Source organism: Camelus ferus, chromosome 23 (assembly GCF_009834535.1).
Source record: "Camelus ferus isolate YT-003-E chromosome 23, BCGSAC_Cfer_1.0, whole genome shotgun sequence".
NCBI lineage: Eukaryota > Metazoa > Chordata > Mammalia > Artiodactyla > Camelidae > Camelus > Camelus ferus.
The window spans coordinates 28,644,232-28,663,571 of NC_045718.1; the positions used below are offsets into that span (position 1 = coordinate 28,644,232).

Sequence of the window (19,340 nt, forward strand, 5' to 3'; positions counted from 1 at the left end):
AAAGCATCTAGTTACACTACTGCTGCTGGTCCAGAGACCACTTTTACTAACAAGACTCTAAATCACTTCACTCGGCTGCCAAACTACCCACTAAGAAGAGGATGATATTTAATTTACGATCTAGTGACCTAAGCAAAAAGGCACTTAGATCCCAAATTCAAGTACTGAACCAAGGTGCTGTTTTCAATCTTTGTGAAGAGTTTCAATTTACAATGCAGTTCAAGACCCAACTAAAATACACTTGGTTTGTGTAATGTCCTTTTCTCTACTCTTAGGACAAAAACCTATTTTTCCCCCTTCCCATGCAAATATACAGAAGAAAAACAATTTTTTTTTGGAGGGGGAGGGGGAAGTAGACAAGCTTTTTCAACTTGGCATTTGACTGAACATTACACATAAAAACAGACACGTCATTAAGACACAAAACACTTGACTACTCAATTCTCAAATATGCCACAAAAAGCTGCAAAAGACAGCCTGTCTCTGGATTCCTCCAGCTCAGCAACTTTTGAAAGGAAGGATTACAAAAAGATATTGTTCCAACTAGTCATGCTTGTCTACTAAAAACTACATGCTTTAAAAGCCCTTACATTTAAAGACATCTCTGACATGAACTGAAATAGATTTGTTTGCTTGAATCTACACCAACATTAAAATATGGTTAATTCTTAACGTGCTTAAATCTCATTTCTCTTTCTTAAATTAAGCTGTTTCTGAAAATTATCTTGCAGTCTCTTTTAAGGATTGTTGTTTTATTTGTTCATACATTCTATTTTTCCTCCTTACATGATACTTGAACAAATGTTATCAAGGAATTTATTAGATTTTGAAATTAAAATCCAGCTTTTTTTTAAACCTAGTCTTATTAACCAAATTAACTCTAATAGCTTTCCCCAACAGGTACTACACTTTAAAGAATCACCTCTCAGCGTGAATATATTCTAATGTTCTTTTGAAACCTAGAGAAACTAGTAGAAGAAAAGGTTAGATGGGAATATTTCTTATGGAATACTTGCCAGAAAGCAGGCATAAGCTTGGCATTAGGCAGACCTGGGCTTATATTCTGGGTTTACATTCGCCCTTAGTGACTGTGTGACCTATTGGCAGGTTTATCTAAACTTGCTATGTCTTAATCCTTTATTTTGCATATAGTGAACACTGAATTACACAGTTATTATTACAACAGATGTTACAGAACCCTTTTATAAAAGAGAAGAGTAAAGCTCATGGAATTTATGTGACTTGTTGAAAGTCACATAATAACTGAAGAAGCTGGAATAAATCCAGCGCTATCTGACTCGGAAGCCCAGGATTTCTCCTCTGACCTATATACTGCATTTCTAATGTGGACTTACTGATTGCTTAACTGAGATTAACAAGGATTTCTCACACACTAAGAGTGGATCTTTAATTTTAAAAAGCCTATACCTAAACTAAGCACAAAAGCCACCTAAATCTACTGTATTGGTACTAAGACAAGCAATTATCAAACATCAACTGGAGAAAAAACACATTAAAAGTCAACCTCAAGTAAACCAATCCACACTTACATAGCTAGGGACAAAGATGACCGAGAAAATTAGCCACCAGGCCCTCCCAGTATTTCATTCTAACAAACGCTTGTTGAAGACCTACTATGAGAGCACAGTGCTAGGGACTGAGTTATATTTTATCAAACATTATGACAGGAATTAAGACTAAGGTCAGGACAATTTAAAACAAGGAAAAAAAAAACTAACCTAAACTACATTATACTTTTATAAGTATCTAATAACTGATATTTTAAGTGGTAAGAGATTTAATTTAATTGCATCTCAGGACATCCACGTAAAAGTAGAGCTAAATACTAAAGATACTCTTTATAAATAGTGTTAGTGGGTGAGAAAGTGTCTCTGGACATGACAGTGCTCAGGTGTACACACCTGTCCTCTATCTTGGAGATAATGCAGGGTTATGGTCCACATACCTGAATTTAATATCCAGCTCTGTCACTTACAGCTGTGAGACTTGGGTCAAGTAGCCTCTTTAAGCCTCAGTGACCTCAAATGTCCAATGGGGATTAAAAATCGCACCTAAAGTTACTCAACACACTTTCATTGACGGTACAACTTGCCATCTGGCGCTGTGCTAGGCACTGTGGATTAGGTGTGAAAATACACGTAATGTGCTTAGCATCAAGAACAAATTAAGGGGTTTTTTTTTCTTTTGTTTTCCCTGCTGTATCCTCAGTACCTAGAACAATGATTGACAAGTAGAAGGCTTAAAATAAAGGTTGGGATAAATACTGAATAAGTGCTTTAGTGCCAGGTGGGTCAGGAAATGTCCCTTCCCCAATGACCCTTGTTTGGATTCAGCCTTTTAGAGCAAACATATCAGCAAGCATCACAGAAAGTTGATGTTTCTTTTTTTTAATGAGTTAGGAATCTAGCTCCTAAGACTCCATGTGAGATCTTCTGTTACACATTTAAAGTATTTTTAATTGAACATTTTGTACAATAAAACATGAGAGCACACAGAGAAGTATAATGCACATTCATGTATTCATCAATCAGCTTCAACAATTAGCAATACATTTGTTACCATAGTGAAATGTTTCCAAAACCTTAGCAAGGTGAGATAATTGTGTACTCAGAGGTAAGTACTAGTTCCTAGTCTAAGAGAAAGTCAGAGCTGTGTGTTTGTGCTCTCTGATACAACTGTGGCTCTCACGTCACTCTCTTGGAAGGCGGCACTGCACAGCAAAAACAAACATTACCAGCAATGAGCATTCACAGAAAACAGCAATCAACCCTCCTCCTGCTGCCCTCCACTCTGCTGTTTGGGCCTTTCTGATTAAATGAAAGCAAACCTCTGCAATCCAAGTAAGGTTGGGTTTTTGTTTTTTTGTTTTCCCAAAAGATTTCTATAGACCTCAATTTTTAATATAGCAAACAGGGAAGCAGTGATGCACGTAGAATAATGGATGAAATAAATCTGCTCCAAACACCTTCAGGTCAGTACACCATCTTAACATGATTCTGAGGAACTCAAAAAACTCCCAGTGTCTCTCACCAAAGTGATTCTCAGTTTGCCGTGAGAGGTGACATGACATTCTGGATCAGGTTAGGACATATAATCTTTACATTACAATCTCACTGAAGGGTGCTGTGTGTAAAGCCATGGCAGTCCTCCGCACCGACCCAACCCTCAATGTCACAGATGCATATTAGGCACTTTTTATCTCTTCATAAGCTGATTCATCATGGATGCTTATGTACGTACTGGATCTAGATACATGTGATACAAGCTCCCTACGACTTTTTCCACAGCTCCAACGGCTGCTAGAAGCCACCTCATCCCCTCTCCTGGCCTAGATCAGGGCCAAGTATAAGCCCTCTCCCTTACCTCACAGTAGCCACCAAGGTGGGCTCTCCACACCCTCACTCAGAGGCACACATTCTGCTGTTCTCACGTGTCCTGGGATAAACAGCTACTCCATCTCAGTACAGAACCTTTTTCTGAAGAAGTGGCCAGCCTCTGAACTAACAGACATCTAACATATATTTTATAAACACAATAACCTAGGAGATAGTGAGAAAAAAGGGACTGCTCCAATTTCAGGTCCAGGGAAATCAAAGCCACGTATTCCTCACCAGGGGACAAGTTCAGTAAGATCCCGGAAGACTGCCAGTCACGAACGAGGAGAAAAAACACTGCCACAAGCAAGGGTGAATCAGGGAACCTCTAAGACTCCCAAGACTCTATGTTATAAGTAGATTTCCCAAAGGGATAAAACTAGTTACCCCAAATGTCAGGCTTCTTCTGACTTAGACCATATGTTCTTGTACAGCCAGATTGATCTCACTGCCCCTCTCTTGAACCTAAACAAAACCCAGTTGTACACTTAGAAAGGATTAACTGTTCACAGCAACAAAACTGATTTTCTACTGCACCCAGATGACTTCTTTTTATAATGTTCCTTTTTAAGTTAAGGTAATCAAAGGAGGAGTTCTTTCCTGATGATAAGTATACCTCAGCTGATGTGCTTTACCATTAAACTGAGAATTAAGCTGTTGATAAGTCCTTCAAACCTGGTATTCTCATAAAACATTCACATTAATTCAAGCAAAGCATTAAAGAACATTACATAATGAGTCATACTAAACTGGCAATGAACAGAACAACCATTAAGAAACCCAGAGCATCAGTTTATCACAAGTTATCATTCACAGCATGAAAATGTGTTTTAAGACCAACATCAAAATACTTACTGGGCCCTCAAAGGTACCCTACTCTTCCCTTAAATACACAACATTTACTAAAGCACTGTTGTATGCAAACACAAAGACTGCTTTCTCTGAAAATGAAACTAAAAGAACTTCTTTGGAAGAGCAGCCATGAAGTTATCTCCATTGCTGACCTAAAGGCTTAAGGGACCGTTTATGGGAAAGAGGGTTGTGTAATTATGTTCTCTCATATAACTGTGACATCAGCTTTCTTACAAGAGCATGGGGCAAATAAGATGGCACAACACAGGAGATATAGATATAGATACAGATATATAATATATGTAATTATATATATACTATAAGTATAAAATATATACACATGTATTTACCAGCAATGAGCTTTCAGAGAAAACATAATAATCAGTACCTTTCTTTTCCTTCCTTCCTTTCTCTTTTTCTCTCCCACCCTTCCCCTTTTCATCCATTCTGCTATTTTGGGTCTTTCTGATAAAAAGAAAGAAAATTTCAATGCAGTCCAAGTATTTTGTGGTTAATTCCAAGTAGTATTTCATATTTTAATGTGTACCATTGTCTTTCACTATTTTAATGATTAAGCCTTAGAGACAAAAACAGTGTTGCAGTTTTCCAAATAACAACCTTTAAAGGAAGGAGAATCGATTTAGAGGAGCATAACTCTGTTCAAAAAGGACAGCCACTGGACCTATAAGGAAGGCAGAGAATCAAACAGTGTCGAAGATAAGAAAATAAATAAAATTATCTACCTGTACTAAAAGAAAAATGAAGAAAACAGGACTTAGAACCATACTGAGAAATTTAATTTACATAAGGAAGAACAGTCAGAATTGGGATATGTGGTAGAACAAGACATAGTTCCTGCATCAGAGCTTCCAGAGACAGAAAATTGTTTAATAAATAGTGGTTCAAATAATTAAATAAAATATGATGTAGTATGTGGGATAAAAGATACAAGCTATGAGAAAGTACCACTTTAAACAAACAGGATAATTGAGTAGTATGTTGACCTGCAAAAGGGAAAAGGAAAAAAATAGGAGATGCCCCCAAATACAAAAAAAATAGTTACAGGAGGTGTCAGTGTGCCATAGAAAACCACACTCAGTTTCTAACTCAGCCTCCACTTCATAGTCTTTTACCATTTCCTGTGCCTAGCAGCTACATGAATCATTTGACTGCTCAATAAATCGGTCTTCCACAAGTGCACTGCTCATTACATCCTGCTCATTAAGGGGGGGGGGGGCTCTGAACTAAAATTAAATCAATGTATTTGCTCTGTGACTGATAAATTAATGATTAAAGACAGTTATTACATGGACATTTTAAAACAGACTTCTAGAATCATCTGCCAGCTTGAGTTGTATATCTTGACTAAAACCAACACAAGATCATATTATAGATCTCCAATATAAAAAAGGTCAAGTTCAGGAAATTCAATCAAAAAGCAAAGTTAAGACAGACAAAAGTGAAGTTTGCTAAGAAAAAAGTCTGAGCTCATCTCAGAAAAAAAAATGGTAAGGACTTTAATAAAGCTTTTATGGAGATTTGCTGGAAATACTCACATCCAAGTAAGATTTATTTGGCTCTAGGATTCTCAAACTTTAGTGTCAATAAGGCAAAGTAGGCAATGGACAGATTACAAAAGGAATGTGTCCCTATCCTGCAGGTAAACCAATCTTAAAATTTGGTGGGTACTAACATCACCCAGCTAGTCTGGTAAGAATGTAGATTACTGTGCCTAAAATACTAGATATTCTGAGGAGTGGCACAGAGAAACATTTTTTTAAATAAGCCCCACCCCCAGCTAATTCTGACAGCTGTACGTCTTGCTTTGAGAAACAGGCGATATTCCAGGTACCATGCTAGGTACTCGCGGGTGTTCTTTCATTTAACCCTCATGAAGATCACATGAGGTAGGTATTACTCTTATTTATGAATGAGCAAACAGAAGAAACCCAAGGGTTAAGATGCCTAAGACTGAACAACTACAGGGAAAGAAAAAGGACAGAAGAGAAAGTTGCTTTATTAGACAGTAATTTGAGAGTAACCTAGATAAAAAAGCTGAAAATCAAAAATCCTAAAAATCATTAAAAAATAAAAATCGATCAGAGAGTGTCATTATCTTGTGTCACTCAAAGATATAGAGACATGAAAGGCCAATATTCAAAATTATAAATAACTGTTAAGTAATTATGTAAAATTACCTCTGTAGTTAGCTGTGTGTAGGCTGAGGCAGAGAGTAAAAAGCACACTGGTATGAAGTTCCCTATGTTTAAAATTTAGTTTCTTTGGGCTTGAAGTCATCTTTTACAGGTGAATGACATACTCATCTGTGAACATTTATTTTGATATAAACTTTCCAGTGACTATAGACTTATGGTTTTGATGCTAAGAATTCAGCCTGTAGCCCAAAATATACTAGCTCTCTTAACCAGTAGTATCAACTGACAGAAAGTGGTAATTAATTAAAGGAAGGAGAAAGTTTCAAAAGTACGAAGAAAATGTCTCAGGTGTTATCTGTAACACAGTGCTCTCATAACCCTGCAAATCTCACTCCCTGAGATGTTGACCAAGTACCCTTGTGTGCTCAGCACTGTGTTAGGCCCTGGAAATTCACAGAAAAATAAGATTAGGTCCCAGTCCTCAAGGGAGCTAAAACCAATGGGAAATAACAAAGTCAAATAATAGCCAAATTAAGGGCTAAATTATGGACTTACCTATGCCACAGGTCAGTGAGGGAAACCAACAAGCAGAGCAGGAAAAGAACATTCACTAAGTATGAAGGTCTATTATAGACCAAATAATTTCACGTGGGCTCTCTCTCTTCTAAGAATACCCTGAGGCAAGGTTCAAGATGAAGAAAATAAAGTTCAGAGCAATTAAGCAGCTTCCCCTCACGCACATAACCAGCAAAGATAACACAAGGGACTAGGTTAGGTTAGAAACAACCACTATTTATGTTTGATGATATGCGTCTGTCATTAAAGGGACATTTAAGGGAGACTAATATGTTAGTACTTCACAGAACAAACTGAAGTAGGCAAGATCTATGAAAAGGTGTAATCAGCTAAGAAACATTTCTAGGAACAGACGGCCCCTGACTGCCAAAGCTGGCCTGGCACCATCAGCTCTGCTATAATGTTGCTGGGAAAGGCCGACTCTCACAGCTAGATGGTGGTGTCCTCCTGCTGAACGTTAACAATTTCACAGAGCATCAGGGTCAGACAAAGCTACTCTGTGGCCAGGATGGATCAAGACAAAAAACAAGACTTCTCTATAATCGTACTGAACATGGACAAATTGTGAACATTGTCCAAGCCACAAAAATGATCAAACATTCCCCATCCTGGCTAATACAGGTGACTGCTGCTTCTTTACCCATCACAGCTCTAGCCTCATTTCAGGCCGTCTGCCCTCTAGGTGAGATTTATTAATCATGGAATTGCTCCCCTTCTTGACAGCACCCAATCCAGAGCGAAGCCCTGCTTCCTTGAACTCTCTCCAAATCACCTAACACAAGCCAAATCCTATAATAAATCCCTTCTAACATCCTCTCAGACACCCCACAGTTCCGCCCGCAGTGTGTGTTTTCTCACTGCAATGAGTTAACAAGCTCAACTTTGATCAACCATGAGTGTGCTCCCCGTAGTCTCTGGCTGGAGGGCACTGACTGAGATGGCAGTACTAGGCTGGTGGCAGTGGGAGTGGAGGAAAGAAAGACATTTCCAGGTAAGGATGAAAAGAACTAGCAACAGACAATTAAGGGGGAAAAAAGTCAAGACTCATACACCACTTGGAATACTGAATTATTATGAACTCAGAGTGGATCTAGTTAAAACAGTTCACTTTTTACAGACGGCATAAAAGATAAAGACAGAAAAATATTTAGTCGGCAATTTAGAGATTAAGTAATAATAATGTCTGGGTCCCACTTTCAAAGATTCTGACTTAACAGACCTGGAGTGTAGGCTGAGCATCAGGACATTACAGATGTCCCCCAGGTGGTTCCAACGTGCAGCCAGTCAAGAATCACTACTGTAGAGGGTGCTCACAGCTGGGAGAAAAAAGGAAAAGCAATGGAAAGGGTGAAAAGAGACCCAAAGAATTACTGGCGCAAAAAGCGAAAATGAAAAAACTGGCTTGAAGACCAAACAGGATTCCAAGATACAGAGTAATTAAAATGACAAAGGGGCCACTGCACTTAACAAATGATACACCAGATAGGAATGTGAAGATAGGTTTAGATGACTGGGAAACACGGTCAGCTGGTAAAGACAATATTCTGCGTTAGCAACATCTTCAAGCAGGAGACCTTCAGTCTTCTGAGGCTGCCTGCATTACAGCTACATCTACTACTACAAACAGATGTAATCGTGTACAGCCTGTTGTAATTGTGTACAAATAAGAGGTGGACTCCTCCAGCCACTTCTCCTACCTGGTGTTCCCACACTGCCACCTAGTGGGTCAGAATGGCAAGAAGCTGACTAGAACTGGAAATGATATCTAGGTCGCTGTGGACTCACTTGGTTACAAAGCAGGTGGAAAAGAACCTGAATCCAAGAGTTTGATCTCAGGGTTTTCCCGTTTATTTACAGCAGGAGGCAGACTTAAGGTACAGGGTTTCTTTTAGGGGTGATTAGAATGTTCTAAGATTGTGGTGATGGCTGCTTAACATTTTGATATACTTAATACCACTGAATTATACTTAACGCCACAGTTTAAAATGGATAAAATGGTCTTTTATGTTACTTTATGTCACTTTAAATGGATATGGTATATGAATTACATCTCAGTAGAGCTGTTATAAAAAAGGATGAAGAGGCAGGAAGTACAGAAATGATCTCGACAACTGCAAAAGTTTTTAAAGGATGTCAGAAATCATTCAATCCCTTTATTTCAAGCCCTCTTCATTTCAAAAAAGGTAAAATTGAGGCTTAGAGAATTAAATTACTTACCTTCCATAGACAGTGGAACCTAATCCCCTCAAAAGGGAACTGTTACCTTATTTAATAACCTCATCTGAAAACTGATCTTCCTTAATCCTGGTCCTCAGCAGAGTTATCTTTTGCTGCCTAATTTGTTACCTGGAGATCTCACCCACACCAGTGACTTCAAATAGCAGTACTATCATTACTATTAGTATTATAATCCAGCACTTCAAGTTCAGAACCCTGCCCTCATCCTTCACTCCTCCCTCGCCTGATAATCAGTCAACGAATGAGGTCAACTCTTCTCTCAAAAAGACTTGCTTTATTGCCAGACTCTCCATGACCCCCCTAACTCTGGCCTTCATTACTTCAAAATTAGAGTAAAAAAAATTTTCTCTTGCCTGGAATTCCCATCTTCAGTCTTTCCACATTTCTCCCCAGTCACATTTACCCAATCAGTACCCCTGCACTCATCTTCACACTGTGACTCAAAAATCTTTATGAGCTCCTTGATACCTAGAAATCAAAGCTCATATTGTTTAGCCTGACCATCAAGACCTTATGTATTCCAGAATTTATTCCAACCCTACCCCTTATAACTTTCTACACAACACACCAGTGCAGTCAAAATGGTCTGCTACGGAATCTATATGCATCTCCCCATCAGGGATTCCCCCATAATTACTGTCTATGCCACTTATGTATACTATTAACCTGTTTGCCTTTTCCTTTCCTGAAGGTTCTCAATTCACGCTATGCATCAGCTTTACCTATGGAACTTTAAAGATGTGGCCCAGACATCTGGATATTTTTCAAAATTCCACAGGTAAATCTGTACCAAGAGTGAAAACCAATGATACAGACTTTAAGAAGGTCTTTTGTAAAATGGTTAAGTTTTCAGTACCTAAGCTGAGCATCCAACATTATACAGTCAAAAAATAAAAAATTGCCCAGAGACTGTTGCCTAAATACTCAAGCCTTCTTTTATTGATCACCTGTACAACATAAATCTTTCTAATTAACATCTATTTCCTAACAAGAGGTAAACACAGTAGCTGAAAAGTGCTAACAAGAATTAAATTTTGATATACTCATCAAATTCATTTGTGAGAAACATCACAACCATTCAAATTAAAAATTCAACTTAATACATGCTTGTCCTACATATGACAATCATTTAAATGTGAACAGAACATGCTAATGTAATATCCAGTTTGAAATTCAACAGCAGATTTATGGATAGCATTAAGTAGCTTGACTGAACCCAGCTGTGACAATCTCACCTTCGCCCTTGAATACAGAGATGCAGAGAAGGAAGTCAGTTAAGATGAAAAAGAAATATAGTAGTTGTCAACCCAGACTACACATTACAATAACCTGGGGAGCTTTAAAATTTCTGTGTTCAAGCCACACTACGAACCAATTAAAACAGAATCTCCGGTGGGACCCATGCATCACTATTTGTTAAAGCTGCTCAGGTGCTCCCAATGTGTAGCCAACGTTGAGAACGTATGAATCAGAAGAGACTCTCCCACAGAGAAATGTGAAGATCAGAATTGTTTAGAGCCAAAGAGTGAAAAAGTCCCAAAAAGCAGGGAGTACTTCATAAGTAAGTTGCTTCCGCTTATTACTTCATGGATAATTTTTCTGTATTAAGGATATGTGCCTTTTTATGTTGCAAAGATTTTCCTGAGTTTCTTGGCTTTCCCATTATAAGATAGTTCTTTGACATACAGATGTTTAACTTTTATGAAGTTAAATCTGTTGATCTATCAATCTCTCTTTACCCCTCGTGCATTTTATCTTATCATTTTTGCCTCGATGGCCAACAACAGAGAACGCCATACATTATGACTCTCAACCAGAGTAATGAATAAAAAAAAGAATCAATACTAACCTAGGACTATAAATGCCTCTAAATGTTTAAAATTACACATGAATAGGCCATGTGTATAACAGTAAAATGACAACAAGCTAACTCTGAAAAGGATACCTTCTTGGTTTTACTGCATTTAAACAAGTAAAATAATGCCTTTATTCGACAATTTTTACTTATAAAAGGAAACGTCTAAGGTGTTTACCACATGGGTTATGTGCCTTTTCAGGAACTGTTCAGACACACAGCTGTGCTGCCGGGAAAGCCATTATTTCAGTTCTAAGATTAGAATGATACAAAGACAACGTTATTTCACTGTCACATTCATTGTTTTAATCCTAACAAGTAATTACTATAGCAAAAACTAGGGAAGAAATCATTTACACAAAATATTCATAGTAATAAATCCCATTATAAATAGATCAGCAAGCAAAATCTTTCCCCCAGATCACTACAAATTCAAGTTTGACTACCAGTTTCAAACATCAGTTTTTGATTAATTTTTTTTCTTGAATAGAGGTACTAGGGATTGAACCCAGGACCTCACACATGCTAAGCATGAGCTCTACCACTGAACTATACCTTCTCCCTAAGTTTTTGACTCTCAATGTGAATAACACGGTCATTATTAATAAGGCACTGTTACCATGTCAGTTTGTCCAGTGCTCTTTCATTATGGTGAGTTTTATATAGATATTTATGACAAAATTTGACCTGGGGATTTCTTTGCTTCAAATTCAAAACAAGTTATGGTAAATGTGAGAGGTCAAGGACAGTTTGGGAAGGAGGGTCATGAAGATGATCACTCAGGGATATTAAGTTTTTGGTTTTTTGTTTTTTTTAACTGAAGCAGTCAGTTGCAATAGTAGCTGAAAACCAAGTCACTCCCTATTTGGAAAAATGTTTGTGTGCTTTTCATGACATTGTCCACCAGAGGGAGTTATCACATCTAATCAAGACTTAGTGGGGAACTCCCAGATGGATGGAAAGGAGAAATCACCTAAAACTTAATCTGCAAAAATTTTAGATGTAGCATATGTAGATTTGAAAGTAAAATAAAATTACAGAATTCCCCAAAATAATCTCAAAGGAAATATTTATTCAATAACTGGGCTGCTGGAAACTTGAAGTTTAAAAGTACTTAGAGAAATCAATTTGTCTCAGCTTAATGTAAATACCAGTGACCCAGATATCCTGAAATTATGTGCAGCAAATGTATACTCTGATTCAGTAAGTCTGTGGTACAGCATAAGACTCTGCATTGCTCACAAGCTCCCAGTTGATAATGATGCCCAGATCCACAGACCACATTTGGAGTAGGAAGAACTGAATGACGGGAACTGAATTTCCAAACCTACATGTTTAATTCACATAAAGTTAGGGAACAGACTGGTAAGGAGTGGGGCCCTAAATGTGAGATGCAAATGTCTGGGCAGATACCCATGAAACTTGGTACTCTGAACTCCTAAGTGATGCTGAACTGTCTTTAGCAGTAAAAGCACTCTGAAGAGGTTGGTCTCCCTTTGCTGAAGAAGCTGCAAAGGCCTCCCCTATGCTAAGTGCCTTTCTGAGGACTACTGATCCTCCCCAGAACTACGCTCACCACCTCTGAGAGATTCTAGGTAAGGTGAGAGTGGATACCATAATAGCAGCCAAAACAGTAACCAGAAAAATGTGAACTATGGAGATCTCTGACATAGTCTAATTAATCTAGGTGACCCTAGAACTGAAATAAATGGGCAAACTATTATAGTCTTCCTTGATTAGTGTAAGTGGAAAAGCTCTAAGTCTGGTAAACAGAAGTATGACTTCATTCATCAAAAATAAAGTGCTGTGGTCCCTCTACCAATTCCCAGATTTGAGCCATTTCACAGACCGAGTCCCCTGAATGAACGGAAGGTCAGGTCCCCTTGAAGAACTCTACCACACAGTCAAATATGGATAATAGAAATTTTCCTCCTAGGCTTCCCAAAAGAAAGATCTACAGTCATTCACAAGGATGTCTTTGTACTAGGGAAGAGGATATAACCAGACTTTGGGGAGATTACTAGAGATTGACTCTTAACTAAAGTTAGTTACTGAAGACCCAAAATACCATTGTGGTCCAACCTCTCAGGAATACGAGCTTATGCAAGTCAGGGGAATCCATGGGGTTTGGGATCAGATTCATCTCAAAGTGGGTTTAGTAAGCCCCCAAGTCCACCCTGCATTATATTCTCCAGTTCCAGAAAGCACAGTTGGAATAGTCAACGACTGTCAGAACCCCCTCTTGTTCCCCTACCCATAGAGTGGCTATTACAGTCTAAAATAAGTCCAAGTGGAAGCCACTTGAACTGCCTTTCCCTACTCAAACAATAAACCAAAAAGAACACTGCCTTTCTGGCAGGTGTAATGCTATCATCAGTGACTTGAAAATGCAAAGGCGGTGATTACTCCCACATCCTCATTTAACTTGCCTGGATGGTCAGTGTAGAAGACAGATGGATCCTGGAGAATGACAGTGGATTACAGGATACCAAAGTTATAGAATATCAAATGGAGAATGTAATTCAGCTGTAAAAAGAATGAAATCACCCAAAGATAGGTAACAGGATTTTGTTTACTCCTTTTGGGAGAGGGTTAGTAGTTCTGGTTGTGTGAAGAGTGGTGGGGTGGGAGAGCAAGCTTGCATTTGTCACTTAAGTACGGTTAAATGAGGTGTGTACAGTTGACAAGGGATGAGCTGTAGTGCTTTTGCAGTTTATCAATGTAGCAAACTGGAACTACATTTCCCAAAATTCCCTCTCTGTATGATTCTAGGTTAAGGTTGGCCACAAAAGACACGGGTGAGATTTGGAAGGCAGAGTGCACCAAGTGTCATTATATTTTGATAGTGTGTGTAAGGTGCCAGGTACTGTTGCAACTTGTGTGCACTGTGACGATCTAATGAGTTGCCTTGTTGACCTGGGGCAGGAGCCAGGCCCTCTCCTCCTGCTGGAGATAAAGCATACTTGTACAGCCCGATAGAGCTGTATCTCTCCCTGAATCTTCTCCAGAGCATGAGGCCTAGTACATGAACAGCTCTGTAGCAAACTGCATTAGCAATTTCTGCAGGCCACCACTGTCATTGAGGGGGAAGGCAGTGACACAAAGACACAGATTCCAATTGTTGTGATTAGTTCCCGCAGGATTCCAATTTGTTCTTGCTTCCTCCCACTTGATGTCAGCTCGTCTTCCTGCCAGCTCTGCTGACTTACAGTGTCTTCAGGCCCACCACATAATGCAGAAAAAATCCTAAGACTCTCCACAGAGTAAGAAAATGTCTTTGGCAGAACTCAACACCTATTCTTAATTTAAAACTCTTGAGAAAATAGAAACAGATGGGTACTTCCTTAACATGATAAAACATATGTATCTCAGTCCTAAAACTAGCATCTCAATTAATAAAGAAACTCTAATGGCCAGGAACAACACAAGAAAGCCAACTATCTCCACTACTTATGAACACTGTTCTGGAGCCATGACTCAAAGTAATTAGCCCAGAAATAACACTCAGAGGCATAAAACTTGAAAAAGAATTAGCCTAGAAAGTAATTAGTCTAGAAAGAACATTTAGAGGCATAAAAATGGAAAAAGAAGCAACATATTTGAAGATGACATAAGACTACTCCTAGAAATTAAATTACCTATAATTCTCTATAATTAAAACAGTATGGTACCTATGCATAAATAGACATAAACCAATGGAATGGAGTAGAAAGTCAAGATTTAGACCCAATTAGTATGTGATCTAGAATATAATCACCAGAGCAAATCACTGGGACAAAAATAATCTTCCTAAAAAAAAAAAAAAAACAGTCAGAGAAGCAAGATGGCGGAGTAGAAGGACGCTTGTAGCTCACCCTCTCCCACAAATACACCAAAACTGACATCTACGGACCTACTCAGCCAACCAGAGCACCTGCAGAACTCCGACAGAACATCACCCTCTTCGAAACACAAAGACATCAAAAATCTGGTAGGAGAAAAGGAAAAAAGAAAGAAGAAAAAGCAAAACAGTGTGGGCCCAATTCCGCAGGGAGGGAGCAGCAAAGGAGGACTGGCGCTCGTTCGCTGGGTCTCCCCTCCCCAACAAAGAGGCCAGCGGGACGGAGGGGGAGCCTCCGAGGCTCAGATCTGCCCCAAGCACCCCTTGACCGACAGAACTGAGTTAAACAGGCACAAAGTGTCCCCGCGACACCCAGCCTGAGATGCGAGCCGGCAGCTGGGGCCGGGACAGGACAGGCGAGCCGGGCGGAGGACTGGGACGACTGCACTGACGCAGCCTTGGGGGACCGCAGGGTGCTGCACGCCGTGGCTGGGAGGGGATACAGAGCAGAACAACCTCGGTCCCCCATACACTGCGAAAAAAGCAAAGCAACAAGGCTGGTGTGCCCTGGGGGGAGGGGTGCCGTAGCCTTTGTCTCCTCAGACCTGTGCCACCATTACTGGTGCTTCTCATGAGAAGAGAGGCAGGGCGCAGCCACAGCCGCCATCTCCTCCAGTGCACAGCGCCCGGGCTGGGGCGGGGCCGAGCCCTGAATCCGCACCCGGGGGCTCCACAACCTCCTAGGCAGGACTGAGACTTGTTTACAGCCCGAGGCATATAGGATCTTTCTGCAGTGGCACCTCAGAGAACTTGCACTAAGACTAACAAGGAGCTGAGATTTGGCAAGCCTGCCTTTGGAGCACCGACCTGAGGCAGAGTGGGCAGCTGCACAGGGTGAAAACACAAAGACCTCTTGATAAAATCATTAAGAGCACACCATCTCCAGGAGAACTAGATAACTGATACTCCTTACGCCACAGTGCCAGAGAGATATGAGCAATATGAAGCAGAGGAACCACTCACAATTAGAAGATCAAGAGAAATCCCCTGAAAGCACAATCAAGGAAATAGACATTGATGGCCTACTAGATCAAGATTTCAAAAAAGGACTGATCAAAGTACTGAAGGAACTAAAAGAAATAGTGTTTAGAGATATAAAATATGTCAAAAATGAAACAGAAGCTATGAAGAACCAAGTAGAGTTAGTAAACTCATTTGTTGACATGAGAGCTGACCTAAAAGGCTGTACAAAGCAGGCTAGATAATGCAGAGGAACGAATAAGTGACCTAGAAGACAGGACAACAGAAAGCACCCAATCAGAACAGCTGAGAGAAAAAACAAATAAAAACAATGAAAACAATATAAGGGACCTATGGGCTAATATAAAGCGTGCCAATCTACGCATAATAGGGATTCCAGAAGTGGAAGAAAGAACAAAGGGGATTGAAAAGGTATTTGAAGAAATCATGACTGAAAACTTCCCAAACCTAAAGGAATCAGATATCCAAGTACAGGAGGCTCAGAGGGTCCCAAGTAGGAAGAACCCACATGACCCACACCAAGACATATCATAATCAAGATGGCCAGAGTCAAGGATAAAGAAATGATTCTAAAGGCAGCAAGAGAATAACAAAGAATGAGTTCCAAGGGAACCCCCACAAGGCTCTCAGCTGATCTCTCTACACAAACACTACAGGCCAGAAGGGAGTGGCAAGATATATTCAAAGTCCTGAATGAAAAAAAGATGCAGCCTAGGATACTCTATCCAGCAAGGCTATCCTTTAGAAGGAGAAATAAAGAACTTCACAGACAAGCAAAAACTGAAAGAGTTTAGCAACACTAAACCCATGCTAAAAGAAATATTGACAGGCCAACTCTAAATAGAAAAGAAGCAGGATGCTACAAAAATGAGAAACTCATAACTGGAAAGGAGATAACTGCCATGAATTACAAAAAGAATAAACATAAAATTGTAAAAGAAGACATCTAAATCATTAAGAGTGGGAGAGGGAAGCAAGGAAAGCCACTGCAGAAAACAGCAGGGAGATTGCTCAAAAGACTAGGAATAGACTTACCATGTGACCCAGGAATCCTGCTCCTGGGCATATATCCAGAAGGAATCCTACTTCAAAATGACATCTGCACCCCAATGTTCATAGCAGCATTATTTACAATAGCCAAGACATGAAAGCAGCCTAGATGACCATCAACAGATGACTAAATAAAGAAGTGGTATATTTATACAATGGAATACTATTCAGCCATAACAACCGACAACATAACGCCATTTGCAGCAACATGGATGTTCCTGGAGTATGTCATTCTAAGTGAAGTAAGCCAGAAAGAGAAAGAAAAATACCATATGAGATCGCCTATATGAGGAATCTAAAAAACAAAGCATAAATACAAAACAGAAACAGACTCATAGACATAGAATACAAACTTGTGGTTGCCAAGGGGGCGGGGGGTGGGAAGGGGCAGACTGGAATTTTAAAATGCAGAATAGATAAACAAGATTATACTGTATAGCACAGGGGAAAATATACAAGATCTTGTGGTAGCTCATAGCGAAAAAAAAATGTGACAATGAATATATGTATGTTCATGTACGACTGAAAAATTGTGCTCTACACTAGAATTTGGCACAACATTGTAAAATGACTATTACTCAATAAAAAAGTAAAAAAAAATAAAAAATTAAAAAAGTGATTGGACAGCTGGATAGCCATTTGAAAAAGATAAAATTAGATCCATTCCTTATACCATACATAAGAATAAATTCAAATGAATCAGAGATCTAAATGTAAAGATTTAAAGTATACAAGTCCTAGAAGAAAACATGGGTGAATTACTCTATCACAAGCAAAGTTAAAAGACAAACGACAACCTGAAAATATTTGCAATACTTATCAAACATAAACAGACTAATGTATCTCTACCATATTTTTTGAAGTTTTAAATTTGGAGGGAAAAAAGAACAGAAGTCTTACAGAAAACCAGGAAAAATATATACAGACAATTCACAAAGAGATATAAACACGGCCTTTAAACATATGAAAAGATATTTAAGTTTACTGATAGTACAATTTAAATGCAAATCAAAGCTATACTGAGATACCACTTCTCACCCATTGGAGTGGCAAAAATTCAAAAGTCTGACAATACATTCAGTCTGCAAAGCTGAGGGAAACAAGCACTCTCAGACATTACTATGGGAAATGTAAAATGGCACCACCCCACACAGGGATTTTCACTTTGAACTAGCAATCTTCTAGGAATTTACCCTGAATACACATCTGCAACAATATGAAAATACCTAAACGCAAAATTATTCATTACAGCACTATTCACAGTTGCAAAATACTGGAAATTATCTAAATGTCCAAGCATAAGAAATTAGAAACTGTGTTACATATATAAAATGCAGTATTATGGAGGTCGAAAAACAGAGTAAGATCTCTATAAATATGATATGGAATGATTTCCAGTAGATTTTTTAAGTGAAGAAAGCAAGTGCAAAAGAGCAAATGCAGTTGGCTAACTTATGTGTAAGAATGGAAAATTTTAAAGCACACAAGTATTTGCTTATATTTACAAAAAAGAAAGAGAGAAGATAAACCAGAAAACAATGAACTTGGTTACCTACTAGGGATGGGAGTAGGGAACAGTGTGAATATAGGAGGGGCTGACATTTCCCTTTTTTTATAGTGTGAGTTTTGGAAGCCTGTAAATGTTCCACATATTCAAAATACAAAATTAAATCAAAAAGGATTGGGGAGAAAAACTAAAACTGAACGCAAAGAGAAACAAATGAACTCAACTGTATTTCTAATGAATACCAATAAATACACTGAAGGTAAACAAAGAATATAAAATGAACAGTATTTAACTATATATTCTCAGTCTTTGGCAGAGTAGAGGGGAAGGGGAAACTGCAAACAAATTCTGTACTGTTTTAAATAGGATCTTTTTGATAATGATGTGAGCAAAACAATTCTGCAGCAATTTTAGATGATACAGAGTTGAACAAATGAGTAAATAGGTTGAGGTTTTTAAAGGACAGAGTTCTCACTGAGGAAGAAAGGATACACAATTATGGACTGAGGAAAGGCAAGAAAGAACCCTGAGGAGACAAATCTGAATTGAAAGTACTGATGTGAACTCATGACTTCTAAAATATGTGTATGTATATTTGCATGGACCCGCATAATTCCCAACTCTGTCCCCTGAAAGAGCCGAAGAACAAAGACATCCCAGTGGCAGTGAGCACATCTAGCGCTAAGACCTTGGTCTCTAATATTACTTCTCAATTAAAAAAAAAAAAAGGAATCCTCAGAGAAATACTGATTCCAGGGTTTTGGCAGGATGGATACAGGAATGAGTCTGGAACATTTGTTACGCCAGAAAAGGAATGAAGTGCTTATAAAAAGAGAGAGAGAAAAGAAAA

The 19,340-nt window shown here is 38.8% G+C and overlaps 1 protein-coding gene across 4 annotated transcripts in view; it reads right to left on the reverse strand.

Moving 5' to 3' along the window:
* SMYD3 (SET and MYND domain containing 3) overlaps window positions 1-19,340 on the reverse strand; it is a 557,874-nt gene that overhangs the window by 531,887 nt on the left and 6,647 nt on the right. For 2 of the 4 annotated variants that reach the window (XM_014562147.2, XM_032466567.1), the window contains exon 2: window positions 8,199-8,295. The exons of the other annotated variants lie outside the window; for them this stretch is intronic. In XM_014562147.2, the coding sequence (XP_014417633.1) occupies window positions 8,199-8,218 (20 nt within the window). In that variant the 5' untranslated portion in view covers window positions 8,219-8,295. The remainder of the gene's footprint in view (window positions 1-8,198; window positions 8,296-19,340) is intronic. 4 annotated transcript variants of the gene reach the window in all.